The following is a 26,738-nucleotide window of genomic DNA, read 5'->3' as shown; positions in this document are numbered from 1 at the left end:
CGCCAGCATCTGCAGCTCGCTGCATGTAGTTTTGGCAACGTCAGCGCCATCTTGAATCCCTTGAGATTGTGCAGCAGATGCTTGTGTGCAAAATCCAACAATTGCAACACATTAGATTTCGCTGAACGCTTCTAACAGCAGCACTTTTTGAACTCTATACTCTGTACATCTGCAGGCGCGCGAACGTGATCTCGCGCCAGCGCGAACGCGTCGCACCTTCCCTCAGGCTTCAGCCACCAGCCCCACATGGCAGCACCACCAACACCGTCACACATCGACATGCGTCCTGCACCATGACCACCGCCCCGGCTCTCATGACGCACATGCCCCCGCCCGACTAGTACACTGCGACCATGGGCTCGCGTCTGGAGAAGAACTCGGACTCGGTCCGCAAGCGCATCGCCGCCCACACGTTCAACGGCGAAGATGGCGACGAGTACGGGGCTTCTGCCTTTGGCGGCTTTGGCGAGTACTTCCGGCGCAAGAGAATCAAGCTACAGAACCTCGACGCCGACGTGCGCGCCCTGGCCGGAGACAAACCCCAGATATTCCGCGGCGTCGTCGCCCACGTCAACGGCTACACGCAGCCGTCACTTAACGACCTGCACACACTGATTGTGCAGCACGGCGGCGGCTTCATGCAATACCTCGACGGCAAGACGACCGTCACGCACATCATCGCCAGCAGCCTGACCCCTAAGAAGGTCGTCGAGTTCCGCCAGTACCGCATCGTAAAGCCGGCGTGGGTGGTGGACAGCATCGCAGCCGGCAAACTGCTACCGTGGAACGGCTATCGTGTGGTCGACGATGGCGATACGCAGAAGGTGCTGGGTTTTAGCAACGGGGCTGTCGTCAGCACGGTAAACAACAAACAGAGGGGGTACCGCGACCAGACCGACAACAGTTGGTACACAAGCCAACTGCGTGCAAGTCAGGCCGCACCGCCTTCTGTATCACAGACGCCAAGTGTCTCGCGTTTCTCACGGCAGAATCTGCCTACGCCAGACAACGACGAGATCGAAGACCTGCCGCCTTCGCACCAGCCCGAGGAGCCGTCGAGTGGTGAAGTGCACAAGGCCAAGAACAAAGGGAAAAGTCTCGTGACACCCCCCAAGACAAGTCCAACAATTGCACCTGAGCTGTCTCCGGATGAGTTCGGGAACATTGACGACATCGTCGACGACCTGCATGATAGCCTGTACGCCGATCCTACATCAATCAAGCCCCAGCCACGCAGGAGGAGAAAGTCCACGCCACCACAAGACCGGATCCATGCTGCAGAAGTTGCCGCCAATCCTCGAAAGACAGAACTTACTGCCGAGGAACACAACGCGATCCTTCTGCGTGACCCAAAGATCCGCAAGTCTACTGTGGTCGACCCCAACTTCCTTGAGCAGTACTACCGCGAATCGCGCTTACACCACCTGTCGACATGGAAAGCCGATCTCAAGTCCCAGCTGCAGGCCATGGCTAGTGAGAAGACTGCAACGCAGAAGGCAAGGCAAAAACGCGTTGCTGGGGCACGCCGCTACGTCCTACACATCGATTTCGACAGCTTCTTTGCTGCAGTGAGTTTGAAGAAAAACCCGGAGTTCAAAACCAAGCCGGCTGTCGTTGCCCATGGTCAGGGCAGCGGATCTGAGATTGCAAGTTGCAACTACCCCGCCAGGAAGTACGGCGTCAAGAATGGTATGTGGATGAAGCGCGCTATGGAGCTGTGTCCAGACCTGAAGATCTTGCCTTATGACTTTCCTGCGTATGAGGAAACTAGTCGTGCTTTCTACGACGCGATTCTTACAACCGGTGGTCTCGTTCAAAGCGTCAGTATCGATGAGGCCCTGATCGATGTCTCAAACTTATGTAATGCAATTGGTGGAAGCAACGTCCGGCAAACGAACGAGAGCGTTGTGCATCGTGAGCAAGCCAAAGCTGACGAGATCGCAAAGTCTCTACGAGAGCAAGTGAAGCTTCGAACTGATTGTGACGTCTCTGTTGGCATCGGCGGCAACATCTTGCTTGCAAAGGTTGCGTTGAGAAAGGCAAAACCAGCAGGACAACATCAGATCAAACCGGACGAAGTTTTGGATTTCATCGGCCAACTTCAAGTGCAGGATCTTCCAGGTGTGGCGTGGTCGATCGGTGGGAAGCTCGAAGATGCTGGAGTAAAGCTCGTGAAAGACATTCGCAATCTCACAAAGGAGAGATTGATACAGATACTCGGTCCGAAAACCGGCGAGAAGCTGTACGAGTACTCCCGTGGTATCGATAAACAGGAAGTGGGCGAGCAGGTGATCCGCAAGTCTGTTTCTGCAGAGGTCAACTGGGGTGTTCGATTCGCGACTCAAGCTCAAGCGGAAGAATTCATGGCAAGTCTCTGCGGCGAGCTACAGAAACGCCTTCTGAAAGAGAAAGCCAAAGGAAAGCATTTCACTCTCAAGATAATGCGCCGTGCAGTAGATGCACCCATCGAGCCTCCAAAGCACCTTGGCCACGGGAAGTGCGACACGTTCAACAAAAGTTTGGTGCTCGGCGTTGCCACGAACTCGAAAGAGGCCCTGACCAAAGAGGCCATTGGCATACTTCGTAGCTTTGGGTTTTCTCCTGGTGAGCTGCGAGGTATTGGCGTCCAGATGACAAAGCTTGAGCCGATGCGGACTGCCACAGACGGTGGTGTCGAGGGGTCCCAACGGCGATTGCAATTCAAGATGCCCAACAAGCCCACAATCGCTCGACAAGGCTCAGTTAGCACCATCGGGACACCAGTCAGATCTCGTAGAATACGTGTCGATGTTCCTCCTGCGCCGGAAAGTGGCCGCAAAAGACCAACTCTTGCGCGGCAAGATTCTATCGAGGAGGAGCCATCCAACATTCTTGATGAACTCAAAGACGCTGCCAATATCTATGAGTCTTCGCTACCATTCAGAGCACCAGATCCACCACCCTTCAGCACACACAAAGCATCACCCCCAAGTTTTGTTGACGTAGATCCTATCCAAGATGATCCCGAAACACCACGCAAACCGAAGACCCCCGCAGGTACTGACGACCTTGTGTTCTTCGGTGCTGCCGAACTCAACCACTCGACACCGTCTCGAAAGCCACTCAATGTAATGGGGACGCAATTCCTTATGCCTAGCCAAGTCGACCCCAGGGTCCTTGCCGAGCTGCCCTCAGATATACGCTCCAAGCTGATGCGACAAGGTCGTCAATCTTCACCGACGCCTGCAGGCCGTCAACCCATGCCTACTCAACAAGCGGATTCGCCTGCTGTCAGCGCACCAGGAACACCCTCAACACCATCACGCAGATTCCCATTCGCAGCAACCGCGCTTCCGGCGCAGTCTCAACTAGACCCCGAGATCCTTGCTGCGCTACCTGAAGATGTGAGAGCGGAGATTATGGCACAATACAACGTCCCTGGGCTTTCACAGTTTTCACCCTCTCGTCGACCTCGCGGTATGGACCAAACTATTCTCCCGCAGAGTCCGCGCAAGAATCGAATCATCGGTATCCCAGCTCGCAAGCCAGCACCGACGAAAAGAGGACGCGGTCGTCCCCCGAAAAGCGCCATGCTAGCCCAAGCTGCACAAATGACAACCGTCACGAAAGACGGCAAAACCCTAACCCAAGCCAACTTCATCTCCCTCAAGAATCCCGCACGCACGCGCGGCGAAGACCAACCCGCCCCACCCCCCAACAATGCAGATATAGACCCAGATTTTCTCGCCGCACTGCCCCCAGACATGCGCCGCGAAGTCGTCGCCGAACACAGGGCCGAAAAACTGCGCGCCTTCCGCCTCGCCCTGCAACCCTGTCCTGGCCCCAACGCTCCCGCGCATATCCCTGGCCAAGCTCCAACGCATGTCGCGCCCGCGAAGCAGGTGATCAAAGTCCCCCGCCCTCCAAAGCCGAAGTTCACAAAGAAGAAGATCAGCAAGGAGAAACACTTGCGTTCTGCAATGCGCGACTGGGTCAAGGAATTTGCGGTCGAGGGCCCGCATCCGGAGGACGTGGTTGCGCTGGGAAAGTATGCTGCGCGGATTGTCGGGGAGGAGGGCGATATGCGGAAGGCTGTTGGGGTGGTCAAATGGTTGGCGTATGTTATTAGCGAGCTCGATCCTGACGTGGACGGGACGGAGATTTGGGAGGATGCTGTTGAGCGGGTCAAAGCGAAGGTTAACCGGGCTGCTAAGCAGAGGGGGCTGGGTGTTGTGAATTACGGTTAGGGGTGTGGAGGAGGGGTTGTTGCGGTGCTGGGCGCGTGTTAGGTACAGCATAACATATCCATGCAGACGTTCAAGAAGATAAATTAGTGCTAGATAGCTATCGCATTATAAAGTAACCTTTGCGCCTTTCCACCCCAGCGCCGTTAAAATGCAGTCCCAGAGAGTGTCGGGGTATCGTGTATCGTGTATCGTGTATGTCGTAGAGTAGTGGGTATTCATCCATCCAATCCGCCCTTCATCGTCACTATCGTGCCTCTATAGCGAGTCTCCATGCATCAGCTCATGAACGCTCCACTCACTGCCGTCGAAAGTCCTTATTCCGCCTCCTCCGCCGCGCAAGCTCAGGACTCCACATCCCGCTGAACAAATCCTCGCACTCATCTTCATCCTGCGAATCAAACTGCACCTCCTCGTCCTCCTGCGCATCTCCCTCGTCCTCGACACTTCTACTCGCACCCGCCTCTACCTCCGCATCGGCGTCCTCCCACTCATTCCCATACTTCACCACCCTCCTCGTCTCCAGAATATACTTCCCGACCTTGTACCGCTGCGTCTCCTCCTCGGCATGCACGTATTTCCAGCCCAGCACCGATCCACACGCACGACAACTAATATCGCTGACAGTGTGCGCGCCCGTGACCAGCTGGCGCGCAACCGGCTTATGCGTAAGTGTGTTGGGCAGCTCGGTGGGACGCCACGCGGCGCCGCTTGAGGAGGGTGGCGGGTGGAGGACGGCGTCAGGAGGCGGCGGCGAGACGAGGTAGGCGCGACCGTGGCGGCCGGTGAAGCCTTTGCTTATGATGCAGGAGGTGGGGATGAGGTGTGCGAGGCACTTTGTGCAGCGCAGGTTCGCGGTGGGTGTTGGGGTGAGGAAGGAGGTTGGGGCGGGAGGAGAGGACGAGGGCGAGGTGCTGATGGTGGATGTTGATTGGGTGGAGCTACGGCGCCGGAAGGACATGCTGGGGAGGAGGTAGAGGGGGAAAGGCGTGGTGGGGGAGGAGGGGGCCATGGTGGGTGGTGTGGGTTGGCGCGGTGGGGGTAGGTAGTGTTGTGCGTATGCTGCGATCATACAGTACGTCGTTGGTTGTTGTTAAGCTCAGAAGATGGTCGTGGGTGTTCAAGGCCCTGGGTATCGTATCATTAAGATGTCGTTATGAGTTGGTATCGTTATGCGTAATTAAAGGGTAGTAAATCGTGTAAGTCGGGATCGAGTGTGGTATGCAAGCAACAGCATGTGCTTCTTAATGATCCCTAGAGATAGTGTCTTTGCCGGATGAGCTTAGACTCGGCAACTGAGCGGTCGCATGGAAGGGCCGTCGTGAAGACGTCACGACGCGTTGTCGAAGTATTGGGCTCTCAGTTTGCACTCCGCACTGTAACGTGCCTGAGAGGCGGGCTGGCAACGCAGCGCAAACAGCTCTCCAGGAGGTTTGCGCGGGGTTTGTTGAGCTCGAAGCTCAGACTCAGAAGCCACAGCCTCGTCGGTGCCTGACAGGCGATTGTGAGGTGAGGGAGGACGTGTGACGTCGAGCGATAAGGCGATAAGGGCGCCACAAGCGCAAGAGCCGAAGGAGCGGGGCTGACAGCTGCACCTCGTTCGGCCTGGTTTGTATGTATCACGATCAAAGATGGTTTTCGAGAGTCTAGGAGTCTGGTGTATGAAACAGTGAGTATTTGAAAGAAGGTCCTGCTTAAACCTTATCAGCGTCTGATTCCAGGTCCCCACCAAATCACAGGTAAGAATCTGGTCATGCGACACCCAGGGACCATCATGCACATCACGAGGTGTGTTGGCACTTGCCGGTCGTGTCCGGATTTACTTTAGAGGGCGTTATACCCGTGTCAAAGCTTATTCAGTCCACAGCCTCGTGCTGATTGATTGACTGCTGGCACGAGAGGACAACAGGATCGACAGGTCGGACATCGCCTCTGAACGCACCGCAATGCATTATATGATCGAGCTTGCGAAGTAGATGAGCATCAAAAGCCGGTCATATGTAGTGGTGCGTTCCTGCATGTTCTGAGCAACATGCTGCTCCCTCAGCACCTCCTGCCTTGTAGTTCTTTCCTCACTCCTGCCCAAATCCTCACAGTCTGGCCATGTCGATCCCGTGTGTCGCCCTCCGCTTCTCTCACCATGCTCTACGCATAGCACAGCATCGGTCGTCAGCAGCCGTAGCATCGCACATTACTAACCCGGCAGTATTATATCCGTCGCAAGGATGATGTCCCTCGTCACGACGCGGAAGAGGAAGGACGTCGACTGTGCCAAGTCGAGTTCGATCGAGAAGAACAAAGTCCGTCTGATCGAGCGCACCAATGACGGTCTCGTCGATGGCGCCGGAGACGGTACTTTCAGGCCGCAACGCGGCGTGCGAACTCTCAAAGACATTCGACAAAGGGGCGTCAAGATCCTGTCGATGTTCCGTACGAGAGGTACAGCGTCCCTTGATCACCCCAAATCACCGTTTTCTAATCGCACTTTAGGTTCAGTACTTTATACCAACGCTGCAGTGGCCGGTAAAACCTCTTCGGACTCGGCAAACAATACTCAGCTTGCCGAACCTCCTCGGGATGAAGACATACAGAAACCTCAAAGCCCTCGCGTACCTAATAGCCTCGAAGCCGCTCCTAGACTTACTCTACACCATGCTAGATCTTCGCTCACGCACCTCACCAATGCCGCCGTCTTTGATGGCGAGTCCGAACCTATCACAAGCACTTCCCAATTTCAGCATGCAGTCATACATGCAAGCCGATCCACGCCAAGTCTCTCGCAGCAATTAACCCTCAAGCTTTCGACCGCACTCATGCACAACCCGACTGTCATACATCGACCGAAGCTGAGCTCCAGACCCACTGTGCTGACGTCAGACCTTGATGTTGACCGTTCGAGCGCAACGACATCGTCACCAAAACGCGTGGATGACGTGCCCTCGCTTCCGTCGCAGTCGAGCGGTCCAGAGAGTAGCAATGGACCCTTGAGCCAATCTACTGCACCTACATCGCTCGTCTCTTCTGGCGGACCTGTATCTGCAGAGATCACACGAAGAGCACGCAATGAGTCCGCTCAAGCACCACGGATAAGCTCACACATGGAGCAGCCAATGACTGAACAACGCACAACGCATTGGCTAAAATTCCCGCGTCAAGATGCACCACGTCTGGCCAAGCCATCTGTCGCTACCGTTGAGAAGGCTGCCCTCACTAAGATCTTCTTCGAAACTCACTTCAATCAACTCCTTGGTGCAAAAACTTCGCCTCGATCCATGCGCCGCCGACAATTAGAACGCAAGATATTCGCCATGGCTCTGCCGAACGAACAACGTCAGTACAAAAGGCAAAGATGGTACGTGGCTGAAAGTCAACATCTCCGCCAGACACGTGTAATGAACTCAAAGACCATTGCAAGACGAAATATCAAGGGTGTCCATATCTCCAACTACGATATCGTTCGTGTTCTAGGCAAAGGCAGCTTCGGTGTCGTCCGGCTAGTGCGCGAGAAGAGCGACAACACTGGTGGCGGCTCCGATACTATGAACGATAACAAAGTTCTTCCTTCGCACCTCGCGTTGATAGCTCCGCCATCTGTTCGCAAGGCCAAACAGGTGTATGCCATGAAGGTCATCCGGAAATCTGACATGCTTCGAAATAGTCAGGAGGGTCATCTGAGGGCGGAACGAGATTTCTTGGTCGCTTCCGAGAATTGTCGTTGGGTTGTGCCTTTGGTCGCTTCTTTCCAAGACAACAACAACCTCTACCTCGTCATGGAATACATGATGGGTGGTGACTTTCTAGGCCTCCTTCTGCGAGAGGACATACTCGACGAGAACGTGGCGAAGTAGTACGTCGCTGAGATGATTCTCTGCATTGAAGAGGCACACAAAATGAACTGGATCCACCGTGACATCAAGCCTGACAACTTCCTAATCACTGCTTCTGGACATCTCAAGATCTCCGACTTTGGACTTGCTTTCGATGGACACTGGATGCACAACCAAGCATATTACAACGAGCAGCGCTATGGTCTCATGCAGGACTTGGATCTAGACGTGCAAGGCGATGATCAAGATATCGAGGAAGAGAAGCAACGCAAGGCGGCGCGTATGACGATTGACCGCATCAATGGCAACGCAGCCTCCCGTCAGCCGTACGGAATGAAGCAAAACTCAGCCAATGGCCCCATACTTGACTGGCTGAATCGATCGCAACGACGACAGTTTGCCAAGAGCGTTGTGGGCACCAGCCAGTATATGGCGCCTGAAGTCATCAGAGGAGAGCACTATGACGGACGATGCGACTAGTGGAGCGTCGGCATCATCTTGTATGAGGTGTGTTGTTGAAGTATCTCGACCACTGATGTACAGCTGACAAGATATAGTGTCTGTATGGCTGTACACCATTCTTCCAAGAGAATCGCCAGAAAACAAAAGACCGCATCGTCGTAAGCGAATGTGCCCTCGCCCAACTGTTTTACTGACTTTGAAGGAACACAAACGCTACTTACGATTCCCGAACGAACAGCGCTTTGCGCGTCCGAATTTAGATCGCGTTCCCTTGATGTCTGTGTCTCGGAATGCCATCGAGTTCATGATGAGGTTGCTTGACGATCGACAAGATCGCCTCTCTTGCAAGCGCTATCGTGAGAACGATTGGTTTCTCCGTGATAAGGCGACCGGAGGCAGACGCTACCGAAATATCAAAGCTACCGGGCACATAGTTTATCCAAACGATGCTGAAGACATCAAAGCCCATCCATTTTTCCGCGACGTTCAATGGTCTACACTGCACCTCCAACGACCTCCATTTGTACCGAGAGTGCATGGCGGTCAACCCATCACCAAATACTTTGATGACGAGAACGAGATCATGAGCGCATCGGATCACCTCGACAGCTCCAGCTACGAAGTCGCTCAGGTGGACGGCGCTATCGTGGTAGAGGGTGCCGAGATGTTGGGCGAGCAAGAGTCGACACCCAAGGCTGATCCCATACTACAGCAAGAGATTGGTTCCTCATGTGCCTACGAACAAATTTGTCAAAAGTTCCAGAAGATCAGACGTCGCAAGAAGGAGAAGAAGAGGCCCCGCGACAAAATTCTCCGCGATCCTGAGGTGGGCGGGGTTGTACTTGAGATCCGCAAGAAGGGTGCATTTATTGGGTATACGTACCGCAGGCCGCGGTTTTCGTTGCCCGAGTTGGATGCTGGAGTGTCTTCTGTAAGGTCGCCGCTTGCTCGAGTTGGTGTGGCTGCTGTCAGCTTTTGAGAGATGTCAGTAAGAAGGTAATGGGTAGATATGGTAAGTAATCGTTACTCTCATTGAGCGTCTAATATTGTCATAAATCGCTCCGCTAAACGTCAGTGAATCGCAATGTGCTCCCTCAACGGAGCCGCCACGCCCGCCACTCAGCCCCCTAGACAATCGGCTGATCGACCGACCAACAATGGCAAAACAAGAATCTTCACTTTCTGTGTGTTAGCGAATTATCTGTCAAAATTTCGTTCAGACGTACTTGTTCAGACACTTTCAGTGAGGACGTGAGTGGACTGCCCAGAAGCAGGAGTCGCAGACAGTGATATATCCTCGAAAGATAGTCGCGAGGACGGTATATCGATAGACGACAATTCAAACATCCCAATGCCGCTTTCCTCGTCACTGTGTATCATACTGCTTCTTGGGCTCTGCAACCGCGTAGATCGTCGAAGACAGGCCCGTAGTAAGCGGAACCAGGCAGCGCCCAGAGAGTGTCGAGGGTGTAAGTTCAAGATTGCAACAACTAGACTAAGGACACCGAAGATGCCGAAGGCGATTTGTATCTTAAGGTCTATTTGGGTCGGGGCGTTTGGTTCCCTCATTTGCGGCAATCTGGTTGTGGACGGCTTGATTGGACGATCAGGCTCGGAGGTCAAAATGAATGGTTGAAGAATGTATAGAATGTGACAAGCACTGGGCAGGCTAATCAAGCAAAAGAATATTCCCGATTTGCTTGAGTTCTGGAAAGAAAATACGAAATTGTTCAGCTGTATGGATGCTCGCCAAAATGCATGGTGCTTCTGTAGGTACCCATGCTGAATTACAAACGTGCGCTACACCGCATAAGGCATTTTTCTGGCTGCGCCCCGTCACCCCATAGGCCTGCTCGTGTGGCAAAAATAATCAACAGCGTTCGTGGTAACTATCTCTCTCTTGATTCGCTGACGTTTGGGGAGGGCGCTTAGGGGTACAAACACGTGATCAGTCACGTGATTGATAAGCTCGTCCTTCCCTCTACCGCTTTAGTCAGCCCCCCCCCCCTGCCCATACCTATAGTTTGATGCCCCACCTTTAGACAAACTTCAAGATTTTTGATAGCTATGATTAGTTTTGTTTGATTTAACTACCCAAAATACGAGCACAACTTTTTATTTATTTGACTCATCAAATGAAACAAAACTCAACCCAAATTTTCACAACTGGTAGACACTGAAGAAACGCGCACTGGTAGCTCTCAAGACGGTTCGCTGTGCCAAAATCGTCTTCGGTATATCAGCATGGGCGACAACTCCTCACTGTGCCGCGCAACCCATTTCACCCAGATAGCAGATGCACATAGTACTCTATTCGAGATCATATCTTCATTGACGTATCCTCCTGCAGAAGACTTTTGCTATAGACAACACAACCACCAATGCCCAGTCTTTTCGCACTAAAAACCCCTTTTACAACACACGCTCGCAAGTCGCTGAACCCCAATTCCACAGTTCTTGGAGACGTCTACTGCCCGCCCATCTTCTCATACGTGTTCATCAAGCTGCCGATGAAGGTGGTGATCAGGCGGCTCTGCACGGCGACAATGTCTTCGGGCACCAGCCAGATGGTGGCGCCCATCTTTCGCGCGATACTGATAGCCAGCTTGGCGTTCTGGTAGCTCTCCTCGTCGTTACGGCCGGGAGAGACGAGGTCGTAGTCGACGTATGCGGGCTTCATGCCGGCAAGGACGTCGAGGAGGAACTTGGAGTTCGAGAGCGACGAGTCCTTGAATGAGCGGATCTGGCTGCCCTGTCCGCCCTTGCGGGCCATGTCGTTTGCCCACTTGATCATGTCCGAGTCAGAGATTTCGCGCTTGCCGAGCTTCTGTGCAAGACCCTTGAGCGTGGACACGATGTCCTTGCGCATCAGTTGCCAGACAAGACCAAGAGTGAGTGTGCGCTGGCCATCGGTGATATCGGCACCTTGAATACCGGGGAGGGAGAATTGGACAGACTTTCCGAGTTCGACAGCGTAGTTGGTGTTCTCGAGCGCCTTGAAGCGCATCAGCTCCTGCCCTTCGCGTGGCTTGTTGACGTGACGCCAGTTTACGCTGCCGGGAATGACCTTATCGTAAGCCTGGAGAAGGACAGACCCGTCCTTCAAATCCTCGAAGAAAGACTGTACAACAGGCTTAACGTCCAAGGAATTGAGCCACAGAGTAAAGACGCGAGCCTCACGTTCGCCCTCCGCGTCGAAATCCTCAATCTCGGCCTTCTCTTCCTCAGTGATGGGATCCAAGCAGGGGTGTGTGTTGAACAGGTTGGCAACAAAGGCAAGGTTGAGCTTGGGGTTACCGGCAACAAGCGATGTCGGTGTCAAGAACTTGCGGCAGTCGAGGGCGTCAGCGTTCTGGAGGACTGTTTCCGCGCGTTGCAGCAGGTCGTTCTGCTGTAGTGCCGCGCGAGAACAGGTCTCAGGTGCCAATTGGTTGAGCAGAACGGTGTAGTTCTCGCCGTCCTTGACATCTTTGGAGAAGTTGGTCACACTAAGTACGTTAGCTGGGCGTTTCTCGTGGTGTCTGTGTTACTTACGTTCTGTGCCACTTTGCATTCTTCAGGTGGTAGTTGAACCAGCGCAGCAGAATCTGCTCCGGGGGCAGGCGCAGGAACTGCTCGAGTGTCTCGTCGTCTTCCAGCAGCCTGTACAGCTCGGGGTGCAGCTTGATGTCAATCTTGCCAAGCAGACCTCTCCTGATGACCTGCCAGATCAAACCCAGAATCAGATGCTCGCGCACCTCAATGATGTCCCCACTACCAATGTTGACAACAGAACACCCGATACCCTTCGCCGACTCAATGACAATGTTGTTGTTCTCGGTGAAGTGGAAGTTGTTCAGCTGCTTGATCTTCTTGCCTGGCTTGTTCAGGACACGCTCGTCGATTGTGTCGGGCACACTGTCGTTGATCAGCTTGGACAGGACAAGGCCGTCCTTGCACTGGTCGAACATCTCGAAAGTGTCGGTGGGGAAGGGCAGACGGTCGCCAATGTCCGGGTCGCCGGCAAGGACGGCATTGATGTGGCGTGTGAACTCGGTTCGCTCGTCTTCGTTGATGGTGTGGGTGACATTGGCCGAAGAGCCCTGGACCTGGATGCGACCGCCGCCGCCGCCGATGCTGGGCTTCGAGGCATGCTTGGGGGTCGAGGGCGCGCTGCCGGTAGCGCCGGATACAGCGCGCGGGCGTGTTGGCCCAGTGCTCATGCGCTGCTGGGCCGGCGACGACTGGCGCAGCTTGGAGATGAGGTCTACATAGTCGTCTAGCTCGACGCGCCGCGAGCTGTCGAGCTCGACCTCCTTCAGGGCCTGGCGCACGACATCGTACGGCTGGTGCTCGGTCTGCTGGGTGGCCTTGATGACAGTGGCCTCGTCGAGGTAGCCCTTGTCGTCAATGTCGAGCTTGCGGAAGGCATCCTGCAGACCGAAGATCTCGCCCTGCTCAAACTGCGGGTATTTCCTGCGCGCAATGGCTGTCAGCCGCGGTGGAATCTGGGGGATCAGCGTGGAAAGCTTACCGCTGGAGCTTGATTATATTCATGGTAACGGTGGTATGGGGGTGTGGCCGGCGGAGGGCGCGGAGTGTGGATATAAAGACGGGCGCAGAGGCAAAAGTGACTGCCTGGCTCAGCCTCGTTAAGCGTTGCGCGTTCGACGTGTGTTCTCCTTGTCCTGCTTAGGCTGATGACGACGTGGGGCTGCCAAGCGGGCACGGTTGGGCGGCGAGGGGCAGGTACGACAGTACGCACAGTACGCCGCGCTAACGTCATACGGACTTCTACACAGATGCACAGTGTGGCGGGCTAAAGCAATGCAGCCCTGGGCCAACTGTCAAACCGCGCGCTGCGCAGACACATGCGACCCAGCTCGTCGTGCATTGCATTGGCATGTCTGCGCCGCATGCAGGGTTGCACGTCGCATTGAAGACACACTCCCTCATAGCAGACGCAGGGACATCGCGGCCGCGAGCAAGACGCACTGTCCACCGCTGCCAGCTCACACCGTGGAATCGCCGGCGGAGAAGGGAGATTGGCCTTCACTATTTAATGCTGTCCACGGCACGTCATTGTTCACCACCTCCCTCGCACCTGGCTTGCTTACGAGGAGCCGCACGGTGGCGCCGCACGGTGGCGCCAGGACCTCGACAATCGCGCCCGAACACAGCACGACCTGGTCACACAGCCATCATACCATCACAGCAGGAACGATTGCGTAAAAGAAGAGCTTTTGATTCCCTCGTTGTCATCAGAAGGCCCTCCACCATCGATAGCTCGTCAAAGGTTCATAAGAGTAAACACTAGCCCCTACTCCATCAAACGTAAAGATATTGCTCCGAGTATCCGGTGGCTGCTTGTATGCGCAAATGCAGCCCGCCCGGATCTCTGCCGTTGCAACTAGAAACAATAAGGGGTAGGGGATGCTGCGAGCACGCCTGCTCACCCAAAAGCAAACATCATCATTGCCGTCTTTATATTTCGTTTCCGCTTGGTCGTCGTCGAATCTGGCTGGTGGGTTTCGTCTGAGACAATCATGGGTACAGATGACGAATAAGAGCACCAAGTAGCGCGCTGTCTGAGAATGAGTCTGGAATTACTGGTCATCGAGACAGAGGTGGGGTGTGTGTTGAAGGTCGTGACAGCACGCTATCCAAGTACAATGCTACACCCATAATCGTCGTCGACAAGAACCGAGGTAGAGGTAAGAAAATACAGCACCGTCACCCGCAACACAAAGCCAAAACGTCTAAATGAACGAACGTTTGCTTATGTTGCATGCAGGTCGTATATCGTGAGAATGAAAGTGCAGGTAACTGCCGAACTGGTCGTTAAGGTCGTGAATGCCGAGGTACGAAAGTGTAGACGTGACAAAAAGGAGGAGATGGTTAATAAACAAAAGGAGATGTACTCCCGAAGGGGCACGTTGAAGTTATTGCACGACCCGATGCGAGTCAGGTCGTGCGTGTGGTCGCTCCTGAGAGCGAAGAGCAGCAAGGTCAAGCTGAGTCACCGTCTACGTCGCGGAGATAATGATAATCGGCCACAATGTCTACATGATAGCGCTGTTGCGCTACCTTCGGACATGCTGCGCTTGGACTTGCATGGTGTGAGCACGTTGCAGAGCTGGGTTGGGGTCTTGGGCGTAGGGGCCAACGGCGCCTCCTTCCATCGTTTTCCGCCTCTTGAGGCCACCCATGTCGTCGCCTTGAACGCTGTCAGGGCGGTACGCATCTTGCTCCTCGTCGTCACGGCCGCGCTTGGCAGATCCCAGCCCGTTTGTCGCAGGGTAACCTTGGTTGGCATACTGAGTGGGCCCTGGGTACCCATCGTGAGATGCGTTGCCGTTGGAAGCCGCACGAGGATCGTTGCTCATGACGCTGTAAAGGTTGCTCGATGGCAGGCCCTGGCGCTGAGGTGTAGGGTACCCTGAGCTCCATGCCTGTCCTGTAGTTGTTGTGCGTGGAGTTGCGCGTCCTGATCCGTTCTGGTGCGGGGATCCGGTCATCTCTGGGGACAGTTGCGGGTGATCGGGATGCATTGGTCCCTGCGCTCCGCTGGGGTTGTAGCCATATGCGCTTCTGTTGCCGTTGTAGGGCGCGTTGGAGTGAGTGTATTGGTTGTTCTGCTCATGATCACCTTCACCTCCATTAGGTGCATTGACTTGATCGTTGTTTTGTGACAACGAGTTGTCGGCAGGCTTGACCTCGCCCTCATCGGGGACTTCAGTGATCCTGGATGGAGGTGCCATCTCTGTCTTGGTGTACGGGCCGTCATGGCGGTATCCCATCATGGGTTGACCTTGAGTGGGGTATTGACCAGGCTGCGAAGGAGGGGCAGAATACATTGGCCTGGAACCGTCATAGCTCTGCGCAGACGGGTACGAGATGCCCTGCTGCACAGCACCTGGAGGCGTGCTAGCTGGGGTCGTCGGTACGGAGCGAGCGTTGCTCAACCCCGTGTCAATTGACAACGGTTGATTGCCGGGCGCGTTCTGAACATTGGCGCCACTCCATTCATACGAACTGCCCTGATTACCCATACCCATCATGCTTGATGCACTTGTGGGCGGTGTGGGGAAAGTGTGCGCCCGATCGAGGCCAGGTCGGCCTGCTGAAGGGTGAGGCTGGATGGCATGCGGAGGTTGCGACATAGCCGCACCAATAGGGTTGCTCATCGAATGGTGGTGGTGAAGAGAGGGAGGTTGTGATGTGTTAGGGCCTGTGAGGTATCGCGGAGCAGTCTGCACACTGTCAGATCGAGGACGACCAACAGTGGCCATGGCGGCGCTTCCTACACTTTGCCTGCTCTGGTTTGTAGGGTGGTAGAGGAGGGCTCCGATGTCGTGGACGAAGAGGGGATACAGCTGCTCGGTGATCTTCTCCTTGTTTGCGAACTCAAGTGCGCGGTCGAAAGGAATCCTACACTCTGTTAGTGCACGTCTTTAAATGGGTGCTCAGAGCTTACCAGACACCCTTGAGGTGCATTGGGCCAATCTTAACCACGTGCCTGGTCTTCTCGCTCTTCAAAATGCCGTCTCGCCGACCTCGTGTCATGCCAGCAACGTTGAGGAGTTTAGTCCCGTTGATCATGTGGTTGTCTTCACGACGAGCGACGCAGACACCTTTAGCTTCGACCTGAAAACACAGGCTGCCCTCGTCTTCCCACAGCGTGGCGGTCACCCGTGGTTTCATTCCTGGTGGGGCGACCTGTCCAGTGTGGTCGAATGTATGTGACTGGTAGGTTTGCGGCGCTGGTGCTGGTGCACCTGATGACATTGCTTTGATATGTCAGCGAACTGTGTCACATGAAACGGACGTCTGTACCTACCCGGGAGCTGAATTGCGGAAGGGACCATAGAGCTGTTCATCGATGATGACGCTGGTAATTGGGACGGCACACCGTTCCCGTAACCATACGAGGGGTAGCCTGACGGTGCAGATCCATATTGAGGGCCAGGTTGCAACATCGACGGTTGTTGCGGGTAAGAGTAGTGAGAAAGTCCTGCGGGAGGGCCCGAGGCAGGCGCATGTGCAGTGGCAGCAGACATGTGGGGTGGATGTACGTCGGCGTACGATTGCATCTGGTTCATGCTGGTGTATCCCGCTTGAGGGTAGCCGGGGCTGTTCTGGGTACCGTACGGAGAGCCTTGCTGCGACTGCGCATGCAATGGCTGACCGTCGCGGTTCAGTGCTTGTGGCGTCTGTTCTGGAGAGGGCGTCTTAAACCCAGCGGCCTGGCCGTGCAACGAAGCGGCGTATGAAGTGTTCGAACTCGCAATCGAACCACCACGTGTGGAATCACCTCGAGGCGACGAGTTTGTAGATGAGCCACTAGGGAAGGACGCGTAGGGTTGGATCTGTGGAAGTGCTGGCAGACGCTCGGTGGGTGCAGCAGTCTTGAGCGTGTAGTGCGAGTTGTACCAAGTGTCAACGGGGCCGCGGGCGTGGACCGATGAGATCGATGGCAGCTCCAGCTTTACGGTATTGAGAGTCAGTCGCTTGCGCGCGCAAGATGTTGATGTCGAGAAAGATCCTCGTGAGACTCAAGGACACTATGCACAAGATAGCCGAGTTTGTAGCTTAAGATCTAATGAGCTTTGCTGCGCAGTGTCACCCCGTGCGATTTGTCGCTGACGAGACTTCGCTGTAATATAGCTTGTTCCGCAACGGGCGAAGACCTTCACCGCAAGTCAGTTGTTTGCTTTGACAGGGCTTAGCAGGGTCAGGGTCGGTCAAGAGCGCAAGCCAATAGAACGCGCCTGAACGCGTGCGCAATCAGTGCAAACCAATTGCGCATGGCTGCCTGCACGGCTCTTGGAGGCTGCTCTCCAAATGGTCGCCTCCAGGGTCGGGTGGCTGGTTTGGGCAGAGGTGGACGGGAGGTACTCACAAGTTGATACTGGAGCAGCAGGAGCTATAGTATGCTCAACGGACACGGCTTGAACGCTACAAACAATGCTGTACAGTCAAAAGGCGAGTCGTAACGTCGTTGCAATCGTTAATCGAGAAAACGCAATGCTTTTGGAGTCGTTTAAACACGCTTAATGACGAATTGACGAATACCGGCCTGGAAGAATATCGATAGGGTCCAGAGCAACTAGGAACATCTACTTTCGAGTTGCGTCGTGTTGGGTCGTCGTGGTCGGTCGTTATGTCGTTGCGCTCGTCAATCGCGGGCCGTGCAGTATCGATACTGATGGTTCAACCCAGCAAAAGGAACACTACGCGACTCACGCGTTAGTAGCTGTGGTGCACAGGGAAGACGGACAATGGTTCGACGGGTGCCAACCTCCGCCAGACGGTGTACAGAAACAAAAGCCAGCAGACAGCGTGTTGCTGACTGCGTGGGGAGGGCGGCGGTATTGAGGCGGAGGTGGTTGGGATGGACTTGGGAAGCTAGTCTCGACCGCAACGGACTGCCACCGACCAACCAGACAAAAGAGCGATAGGCGAGGGCACGGGAGATGCTGGTTTGGGGCCGAAACAGATGCATGCGAGGCTTGTACGGAGAGTATTGGGGGGTCTAACGTACCAATGCCTCAACGAACGGACGCTGGGAGCGCAATACTCACGGCGATGCTGGTTGTCTGGCGAGTGTGGAGAAGAGGTAGTTCTCGTCGGCGGTGCTGCAGGATTCTCTGCAGGCTCGACAGCAGGCAGGCCGTAGCTAAGAGGGCTGACCGAGACAGGCGAGCCACGCACGCCCCGCACAACAGTCCGTTCGAGGATGGGCTCTTTTTCGCAGACGGCGTGTCCCTACAATGTCAGTGCGCTATCGACGCCGCTGGCAAGAGGATCCGAGAGCGCTGATGTCGCTGCTCAACGGGACGGCGCGAGTTTGCAGTAACGGCGGCACGAGCACGGGTCTGCAATGGAGACGTCTTGCTGCAGCAATGGCGGCCAGGTGCAGATGCGTCAAGAGCGCGCGCTGTGCTGTAGCTGTACCTAGAGACGGGTGGTGGAGATCTTCTGGGGACGCTCAGCAGAACGCGCCCACGAGCCGCCGCTCGCACACAATCTAAATTCCCTTCGGGCCTGGTGGCAGCCATCGGCGCAAGCCAGGATGGGGTGGCCCGGCCTGCGCTCCCAGCCTGGGCCGAGAAGCAACTGTCCGTGAAGACGACCGTTTCGCGCGCGAGAAGCACAGACGCCCGCCACCGTGCATGCTGACTGGGCTGATCGGCCGTCACAGACGCTGCATGGAGAACAGCCTGGCAGGGACAGGGCTGCCAGGCCTATACCACGACGACTATGCATGCAAGCGAGGCAGCTCCACTCCCAGCCACCTGACGACAGAAGTCAGCATCCGCACGACAAGACAAAGGCACAGCAGATCAGTCGTCGAGCTCCGGCGCCCGGCCTGCCGCGTCAGAGGTCAGAGCCCGCGCCAGACAGGAGGGGTGCAGAAACGGCGGAGCAATTGCTATTCTCGTGGCGCCCGCCAGCAGCACCACCCACCAGCGACGGTTGACCACCTCGCTCAGTGCAGGGGTCTTGCGCCAAACTTAGCGGGCGGCTACTCTTTCAACAGCGTCCCGCGCCCTCAGGCCCCGGCTGCGCCCCCGATAGGAAGCTGATGGCTGGCCCCGTCGCCGCCAGTCAGAGCAGCCGGAGTTTCATGGTGGAGTGCCAGCAAAGTTACCGACATGATAAGAAACGTTTCTTAGTCAGCCGCAGCCGGTGCGTGATGTTGCGGATGCCGGGTGCACGGTCCACTTGCCAAGCGCCAGCAGCATCCTGGCTAGCGATCGAAAGGCCGACCCTGTACACACAACTTGGTCCTTTGCACGCATGGGCGGCCGAGTGCGCTGAGTGGTCCGCCAGCCGCGATGATGTGCACTGTTGATGCGAGTCAAAGTAGCGGAAAGCCTCAGCAGTAGACACCATCGGAACTGGAGCATCCAGAAGTGCTCCACAGAAGCAGACTTCCCGCTGTCGGTCCGCAACGCTCATTCTGAAACGCAGGCTGGACCGCCACCGCACCTGCTCGTCATTGTTTCCGCTTTCATTACGGGCTTTGATGCTTCAGGCAGGCCAGCCTACGGAATCGAGCAACGTGGTCTGGGCATCTCGAGCGGATTCCCCCTCAGGCTAAATGCCCGGGGCCACGATCCAACGACTCTCGCCCAGGGATGGGCTTGAAAGCGTGCGGGAGAGACGGACGGTAGGCCGCGCAGGCCACATCCTCGCAGGGGCGTCACTCAACAAGCTAGCCGTGGTTGGATGGACGTCTTGTCACATTCCTATGACCTGAACACTCTAAAGTAGGCATAGAGAGCGTCTATCGCCTTCTCGCGCGAGGCCAACATTCAACATTGTCAACAAGCTTTTGGGGTGCGAAGCGAGCGACTCCAGAATGAGCATGTGCAACGTGGAGACTCGACAGAGTGCGACGCTCATGTCATGTCAGCGGGGTGGTCAATGAGAAGGCGAGATGAGCCACACTCAGCGCAGCAGGAGCGCCGCGGCACCCCTCGTCTCCACTCGTGCTCACAGCTCGACTCCCACACAGAGTGAATTCGCTCGACAAACGTGCCGTTGGTGCCACCGGCGTGGTATCGATGTGGATGCCATCGTGAATGATAGGGCGACGGCCACTTGCGGTGTGAGTGATGTGTTGTCCGCTAGTCTCCTTCGGCCCAGCTCAGTCACGCCTTCCTGCCTCGATTCTCCAACCGCCACCCGCGCAGAACTCCATCATTGTGTCTCGCTCTCGGGTCCATTGTCCCAACTCCTTGGGCGGGGCGAGACGCTGCTACACAAATCGACCTTTACAGTAAGCTGAAACAATTGCTGCGCTACAATGCACCTGCACCCTGTGCATGCGCTGATGTTCGCCGCAACACCAAGCTCGTGTTTGCCCAAAGCAGACCGTCTCAGACTTGGTCAGAGTGGAATGCAATCGTCACGGGACCCGCAATACCGCGCATTGCGGGACAGGCCGGCTCGGTTTATGCACCTTCCATGCGAACGGTGGGAGGGCAACTGGACCATTTCGTGCCAGCCACATCTGACAGAGAGCACTGTGCCAGCCTGGCCACCTTAGGCGCCAAACCAACTGTTCGCATCTGATTCGACCCCATCCACCACATGGAGTATCCAGTCTCCACACGGTGACGAAATTCTTCGGCCTCGTTCTTTAATCTTTGAGGAGACGTGGCAGCGAATCCTGCCCTTCAATACGTCTGATGTCTACGCCTGTGCTACCAACTGACCACATCCGATGGAGGGAGTGTGCATCGTAGATTGAGCTCCATCAACACTAGGATCAAGATTGAGAATACATGCCCTTACAGCCTGGTGGTACTGTGGCAACCTTGCGGAGCTTGTGGTACCACGAGAGTCGTAAGCGATCCCGTACTGTGTCACCTTGTGGAAGCTGAAGTCTCCACCATCCCTTCAGCAAGGCTCGGTCATACCATCGTCGCGTGGGCCGGTGTCTAGCAAATGCACAGGTCAGAATAAACGTGCAGCGCAGCGCATCCGGCGCGAGGTGGGAGCGGATCGTGGAGAAGGCCCGCGCCCGTCTGTACATGGCTTGGAATCAGCGGGCATGCTGACCACCACCACATTGACACGCAAATTTAAACCATGATTATCAAACCTGGCCTCGCCAAATACAGGATCATGTTGATCGTTCATAGACAGTGTTCCACTTTTGGCATTTATGCCAGCCAATCGCTCAGCGGCGAGGCGATTTTTACGGTATCAGCCATCGCCTCGAGCACAACAATGTTCTCGTGAAGTGGCAACGCATAGGACTGTGCACATCTTGTTCAACACACAGGGAAGACCGCTCTAGAACGGGTGACTACGACCGCCAGCTTTTGCTCTTCGGATGGGCATTACCTACAGCAATGTTCCTGTCGCTATGGTCCGTTCCACCCTTTGGCAGAGACGAACATTCGAACGTCGCTCGTGGATAGCTCTGAGTAGGTAGTTGCAATGCTGGGCCGACGTTCCTGCAGCTCTGAGGCCATCCCGCAGTACGGCTGCGCCTGGCGAGAGATGTGCTTCGATTGGCTAGGTTCGAACTGCACCTACCCGCCTTTGCATATGCATGTGATAAAGGGTATCCCTGCGTGGCGGCCCCTCCTCGCTTCGTCTATCGAGCATGGCCCAGGTGAACTGCTGCAGCACCTTCTTGCATGCAGTTGCACACAACACAACTCTGTCTGTGACATTCCTGTCGCGATCATACGGACTCAGCCATATTGATTCCTCATTGAGTAGTCAGGGACTCCACATCTCAAACTTCAAATCGATATCGATCAGCATTCGTCTTCTTGACTAGGTAACCGATCAGATACAACATTCCGCCAATCACCGTTGGCCACGTCAAAAGCCAGCAGAGCCGTTATCGGGGTCTGGACGGAGCAGCAAGCCATCGCCGCTCCTTGCATCCCGATTAGTGTCGTGGGGTGCTAGATCATCCCGTGATTGGCGGCATGGCCAAGCATGGCTGAACTCACCGGTCGTGCGTGGAGTCAATCCGCCCCACTGCTTGTCATCTCACCTCATGCTCTTGTGTCCGGCTCGCTTGCTGCAGCATTCTCTAGCGCCTTGTGTGTAAACTTCAGATGCTCATCGAAGGCCTCAACAGACTTTGACAATGTAAGTGAGGGGGCAATCAACGCGTTTACCCGCTAAGCCGTGGACGATCCTGGAGAAGATAGACTCCTACACCGCTAGTCTATTCTTGCCTCCCCGTAGCCTCTCAAGAAGAGACGTTCGGTAATATCCAGGGTGTTATGGCGAGCTGGGCTTGTCGCATGGACAGCTTTACCCCACCTCGCACGCGTTGCAATACCTACCTAGCTCCCTTGCTGGAAGCCTGTGGGTATGGGCATTTGAACATGAACCGCCAGTGACTAGAATTGATATCTACATCGTAATGTATAATGAACGTCAGCGATACCCGCTGCAATGCACCGTCCCATAGCGGCCGCAAGCAGGTGGTCCATCTCGCAGCAAGCAGAGCCGCTTGCTATCACGGCGCATTCGCTTCCGCCTCCGCATGCCGCGCACGACATACTTGCGTCTAGCCGATTTTCTGGGGACACACCGCAGTCTGGCATCTTGAAACCTGACACCTCAGATTGTTTGGAGCATTTTTGCTTTAGCAATGCACTGTTAGAGATCGCAGCTCAGGCATGCGCAATACCAGCTCCGTGGTGCTTGCAGAAGCCGTTCCCCTTCTGCTGGCCTGCCGCTTGTGCATTGAACCCAGCGTCCAGACTAACGTATGGATCTCCAGCGACCCGTCTGCAATTGCGGAAAGCGGCCCTTCGCGGCCTCGCAGGATATTAGACAGTGGCGGCGGAGATGATTGTTGGCACAGGCGCATCCCTCCCAAAAGGAAGGTCCTTCATTCTATTTTGCCATAATTTTGTACTGATGTTTTAGGCAAACGATAGCGGTTCTTCATGAGCTCCGACTCGTTCTGATGTTTAGCGCATGTGATGGCTATCAAAGAAACCATAACGGCGGATCAGGTGGCTTGACACCTCGGACGTCGACACAAGGGTGCTTTGATGCTAGAATTGTGCCTCATGTGCAACGGCAACCGAGCTGCCGAAATCTCACCAATAAGTCCGTACCGTGGCTTTCGAAGGCTCACGAATAGCGCCTTCCAGGAACTCGCTTCCTTTCGCAGCCCACCAACGACACCACTACCAACTCTCGTCCTCGCAACGCCATCCCGCAACGCAATGCAATACTCCCGAACCGAATAATCCTTACACTTGGACATCCTCGGCCCACGCGCCATACTCCGTACCAAACGTTAATTGCGCTTATACCCACGCTAGGTCCTAACGTCCAAGCTCTAGCCACTAACACGCATCGACCATGGTCCGCACTCCAACCGCTCCTAACCCGACTCTGGCTTCCGATGCCCTAGGAGTTTGGGGCCCACTCGATCAGATCATATCGAGGGGCCGTGCGGGCCTTGCGCGGCCAACACGGCGCAAAGGCCAGCGGCGTGGAGGCTGAGCAAAGGCCAGTGCGGAGGAGCTGGCGTGCGCGCCGGGTGAGTGCGTCAGTCAGTTGTTGCAGTGAGGCTGGGAAGTCGGCATGGCATGATGGCCAGCATGGAGGGCTGGTCATAGTAGAGCTATGACCGTTGCTGTATGAAAATCTCTGCAGCAGCGGGCCGAGAGAAGCCGCGTCCGGGCGTTGCAGATGGCAGCTGCGAACTATATGCGATGCGATGCAAAGCGATGAATGCGGACATGGCCGAGGGTGCCTGTGTCTGTTGGAACAGGTCAGTGCTGGGGTGGTTTGCCTGCGGTTTGGTTGTGCGATTGAACGGGGCTGTGTTTGGAAAGCTGGGATTGTGTGGGACCTCCAGGATTTCTTTCTGCTATGTGATAGTTCTCATAGTTATGTGCTTAGTGGTTGACTACTATCAAAATTGTCTTCAGCACGAGCTTACTCCCTCAAGGAGAGATCGTTCAGCTTTGTGTGGTGGAGCCTTTGAAATGGAATGAACGACAAGCCAACCTTGCGCAGAATCTCGAACGGAGAATAACGACTCGCTGGCCTGGACAACCGCAGTACTCAAATCAATGCCTGGCGCAATTCTTAGATCTGAAGTACGCATAATGTGTTCATATTGCAATTCCCACTCAACATGCTTCCTCGTAAAGGCCACTGACGACTCGAGTCAACACATTGTCTGTGTCCAATATATTACAGCGAATCCTCACCTATTACTGATGATCTAATACAAGCAACGAACGGTGGTCTTCGAGACAACACTCCAACCTGGGACGCGCAAGCCCAATACCCCCGTCCCAATCTCCAAAGCCACGACGCCTCAGCGATTGCGAAACACCGGCCTCGAGTGTTCCGTTGCACGCCACATTGATCGTCGGTCGATCAACCGGTCGACGACGCAGTCATTCACCTAATACCTGCAGTGCAACATGCGGGCACTACTTTGATCCAATATGGTATGCTGATGGAAGTTGGGCTAGTAGCAAGACATGCTTGTTGCTGTAGTCGATGATTCGCTCCCGCAGAGCGGATGTGGCGTTTCGAGTACAGGGTGGCTAGAGTCCGCTTAGGCTGCTGAGGAACTCCTGGGGGGAGATCAAACTATGCATGTGTAAGCTGAGACATTGCAGTACAGATCTTCAGTGATGCCAAAGAGTTCGAGATGAGGTACGAGAACAGTGGTGGAGGCGTGCAAGTCGAGACTTCCATTAGCTGCTGATCATATAAACCCAAGAAGTAAGTCTTGGTGGTTTCACAGAAAGATTAGAGGATGACTCTACCAAAATAACAGTTTGTATTAGTGCCTGGCTCCAAGACAGATGGCGAGATCTTCGAGTGTCAAGCTTACTTACTCGAGAATTACTCAAGGATTACGCGTAGCTCTTCTAGTCCAGCATTGTGTACACACTGGTCGATTTGTGCTCAGGACGAACATGTCGGATACCACAGTGTTGTGATCGTTGCCAAACTACACGCAGAGCATATATCGAAAGGCACAAGGTGATTGGTTTCTCTGCTATCGGCAGAGCAAGGAGTCTTGGAGATGACCGAACGTTCACTATCACATGGGTAAGTATAGCATAATTCCTTGGTAAGTTCTGTCATTATTCCTTTGCGAAAGCCTCGACATGTCTTAGAGATGGACCTGGATAAAGTTTGTGTCGAGACAGGGTCGAGTATACTTGTCTAATGTATAACAGCACGGGCTGTGCAACATCGGGTACTTACCCCTGCCCTGCGATACAGCTTCTCGATACGTACGTACATGGTCAAGGCCTGTAGTAGCTGATTCAGGGAGTGACAATCTTGGGGACGGGGTAGATCTTGATTCACCGCAGCGATATCAGAGATTCCATCGACATAAGCCTAGTGCTGTGAGAAAGCTCACGGATATTTCGACATGTTCAGGCTGTAAGATATCGCAAGATCGAATCCTTCCCGGAAGTGCAAGCATGAAGGCTGTTATTGTAGGGGTGAAGCAAAAGTTAAGGAAAATATGCGCAAGCATAGAAATACTGATTTGGCAGTATGGCTATGTAACTTCATGGAGCGAAGGACGTTTTGAACGTAGGACGCTCATGGACTTGCAGAGCAGACAAGGTCCGCAATTGAGCAAGTGGGCACGACAATGCCATCCACCTTGGGCAGAAGTTGAACTCAAGAGACCGGCACGAGAGATCCGAGGTGATGAAAATTCATGTCGTTACGAGATGGGGACGTTGAAAGAAGGCACAAACTCGCCGCATTCTAACAGGCGGTGAGCCCCGCACTAGTCAAAGCCGCAAGTGCGCCGCATCCCAACTTCCTCACTCCCATCTTCGCACATTCACCCCTGCAATCCTTACAAGACCGATTTGCACCCCTGTCAAACAGCAAGCAAACGATACAAAATGCCATCTCCCAGCGATATCCTCTCAGACCCAGACATCAACAAGGCCTACGAGGATGTTAGAAGCGATAAATCGGAGACCACGTGGCTCGTTCTCAAGTATGAATCCGCGACCAAAGACAACTTGAAACTGGCTGCCAGCGGGACTGGTGATATCTCCGAGATGACCGAGACCTTGGGTGACGATGAGGCGGCATATGGATACGTGCGTATGAAGCTAGGCAATGATGAGTACTCAGAGCGTGTCAAATTCGCGTTCGTTGTTTGGGCTGGTAAGTATTTCTCGCTTTTTTGTGTATCGAAGGCGATGTATACTTCAGAAAATTCCCGCTTATTGTGGCCACAATCGTGATCTGTTCTGCTGATCGAGATACGGCCGAAGCTGACTGAGCGGGCAGGTCCTAACACGAAGATCATGCGAAAGGCTAAGATGAGCTTTCAGAGTGGGCAAGTCAAGCAGGTCATCCGAACTTATGCTGTGGAGATTCAGACAAGTGACAAGAAAGAGCTGGACATAGACGCCGTCACTATGAAGCTTCGCAAAGCTATGGGCGCGAACTGTGAGATGACCATTTGCTCACGTTGAACTAATGCTGACCTCGGACAGACGATCGACAAGGCTCAAGCTACTAAGTTTTGCCATTGAATACTATTTATTCGCTTTACACTACGTTGCCGAATACGGAATTGAATTCAAGCGAAAGCCGGGACTCGGCATCGGCTCGGATGCCCGTTCAGGTTCATCACGATCATACCAGTAGTATTGTCCTTCAAGGGCTCAATTGGTCCATGCATCACTGAAGAAAGAATTAAACTTAGAAACTAATTAACATCCCGCTATGGTTT

The 26,738-nt window shown here is 54.7% G+C and overlaps 6 protein-coding genes across 6 annotated transcripts; 3 read left to right on the top strand and 3 right to left on the bottom strand.

Moving 5' to 3' along the window:
* Positions 1-179: 179 nt before the first annotated feature.
* Positions 180-4,352, top strand: C7974DRAFT_383575 (uncharacterized protein). Its single transcript, XM_046140778.1, has one exon. The coding sequence runs from the start codon at positions 354-356 to the stop codon at positions 4,224-4,226; it is 3,873 nt and encodes a 1,290-aa protein (XP_046003193.1). The 5' UTR covers positions 180-353; the 3' UTR covers positions 4,227-4,352.
* A 169-nt stretch (positions 4,353-4,521) lies between these two features.
* On the bottom strand, positions 4,522-5,235 carry C7974DRAFT_408123 (yippee zinc-binding/DNA-binding /Mis18, centromere assembly-domain-containing protein; the record flags this gene model as incomplete). The annotated part of the gene is made up of 1 exon (XM_046143303.1): positions 4,522-5,235. One exon carries the CDS (start codon positions 5,233-5,235, stop codon positions 4,522-4,524), a length of 714 nt encoding a protein of 237 aa, XP_046003192.1.
* Positions 5,236-6,451: 1,216 nt separating this feature from the next.
* Positions 6,452-9,491, top strand: C7974DRAFT_371562 (uncharacterized protein; the record flags this gene model as incomplete). The annotated part of the gene is made up of 5 exons (XM_046140026.1): positions 6,452-8,012; positions 8,103-8,461; positions 8,531-8,557; positions 8,608-8,670; positions 8,715-9,491. The coding sequence occupies 5 exons, from the start codon at positions 6,452-6,454 to the stop codon at positions 9,489-9,491; spliced, it is 2,787 nt and encodes a 928-aa protein (XP_046003191.1).
* A 1,095-nt stretch (positions 9,492-10,586) lies between these two features.
* C7974DRAFT_349313 (plastin-3) lies at positions 10,587-13,303 on the bottom strand. The gene is made up of 3 exons (XM_046139431.1): positions 13,026-13,303; positions 12,047-12,967; positions 10,587-12,000 (listed from the first exon to the last, which is right to left on the bottom strand). Exons 1-3 carry the CDS (start codon positions 13,046-13,048, stop codon positions 10,980-10,982), a joined length of 1,965 nt encoding a protein of 654 aa, XP_046003190.1. The 5' UTR covers positions 13,049-13,303; the 3' UTR covers positions 10,587-10,979.
* Positions 13,304-14,574: 1,271 nt separating this feature from the next.
* C7974DRAFT_371560 (apses transcription factor-like protein StuA) lies at positions 14,575-17,300 on the bottom strand (the record flags this gene model as incomplete). Its single annotated transcript, XM_046140025.1, has 5 exons — positions 14,575-15,922; positions 15,969-16,281; positions 16,332-16,977; positions 17,139-17,181; positions 17,290-17,300. 5 exons carry the CDS (start codon positions 17,298-17,300, stop codon positions 14,575-14,577), a joined length of 2,361 nt encoding a protein of 786 aa, XP_046003189.1.
* Positions 17,301-25,582: 8,282 nt separating this feature from the next.
* C7974DRAFT_21206 (uncharacterized protein) lies at positions 25,583-26,640 on the top strand. The gene is made up of 3 exons (XM_046136986.1): positions 25,583-26,164; positions 26,291-26,452; positions 26,500-26,640. The coding sequence occupies exons 1-3, from the start codon at positions 25,894-25,896 to the stop codon at positions 26,523-26,525; spliced, it is 459 nt and encodes a 152-aa protein (XP_046003188.1). The 5' UTR covers positions 25,583-25,893; the 3' UTR covers positions 26,526-26,640.
* Positions 26,641-26,738: the final 98 nt, after the last annotated feature.

The sequence above is a fragment of the Boeremia exigua genome (genome assembly GCF_020726555.1).
Source record: "Boeremia exigua strain MPI-SDFR-AT-0100 chromosome Unknown C7974scaffold_1, whole genome shotgun sequence".
In the NCBI taxonomy this organism is placed as follows: Eukaryota; Fungi; Ascomycota; class Dothideomycetes; order Pleosporales; family Didymellaceae; genus Boeremia; species Boeremia exigua.
Note: the sequence above shows the minus strand (reverse complement) of the source record. Positions and strands in the feature narration are given on the sequence as shown.

Excerpts from the sequence above, each read along its gene's own strand:
- C7974DRAFT_383575 (XM_046140778.1), top strand. The coding sequence starts at position 354 with ATGGGCTCGCGTCTGGAGAAGAACTCGGACTCGGTCCGCAAGCGCATC.
- C7974DRAFT_349313 (XM_046139431.1), bottom strand. The coding sequence starts at position 13,048 with ATGAATATAATCAAGCTCCAGCG. Across the intron at positions 12,968-13,025 it reads AATATAATCAAGCTCCAGCG|GAAATACCCGCAGTTTGAGC; the intron begins GTAAGCTTTCCA and ends CATTGCGCGCAG. Across the intron at positions 12,001-12,046 it reads AATGCAAAGTGGCACAGAAC|TGTGACCAACTTCTCCAAAG; the intron begins GTAAGTAACACA and ends TAACGTACTTAG.
- C7974DRAFT_21206 (XM_046136986.1), top strand. The coding sequence starts at position 25,894 with ATGCCATCTCCCAGCGATATCCTCTCAGACCCAGACATCAACAAGGCC. Across the intron at positions 26,165-26,290 it reads CGCGTTCGTTGTTTGGGCTG|GTCCTAACACGAAGATCATG; the intron begins GTAAGTATTTCT and ends CTGAGCGGGCAG. Across the intron at positions 26,453-26,499 it reads CAAAGCTATGGGCGCGAACT|ACGATCGACAAGGCTCAAGC; the intron begins GTGAGATGACCA and ends GACCTCGGACAG.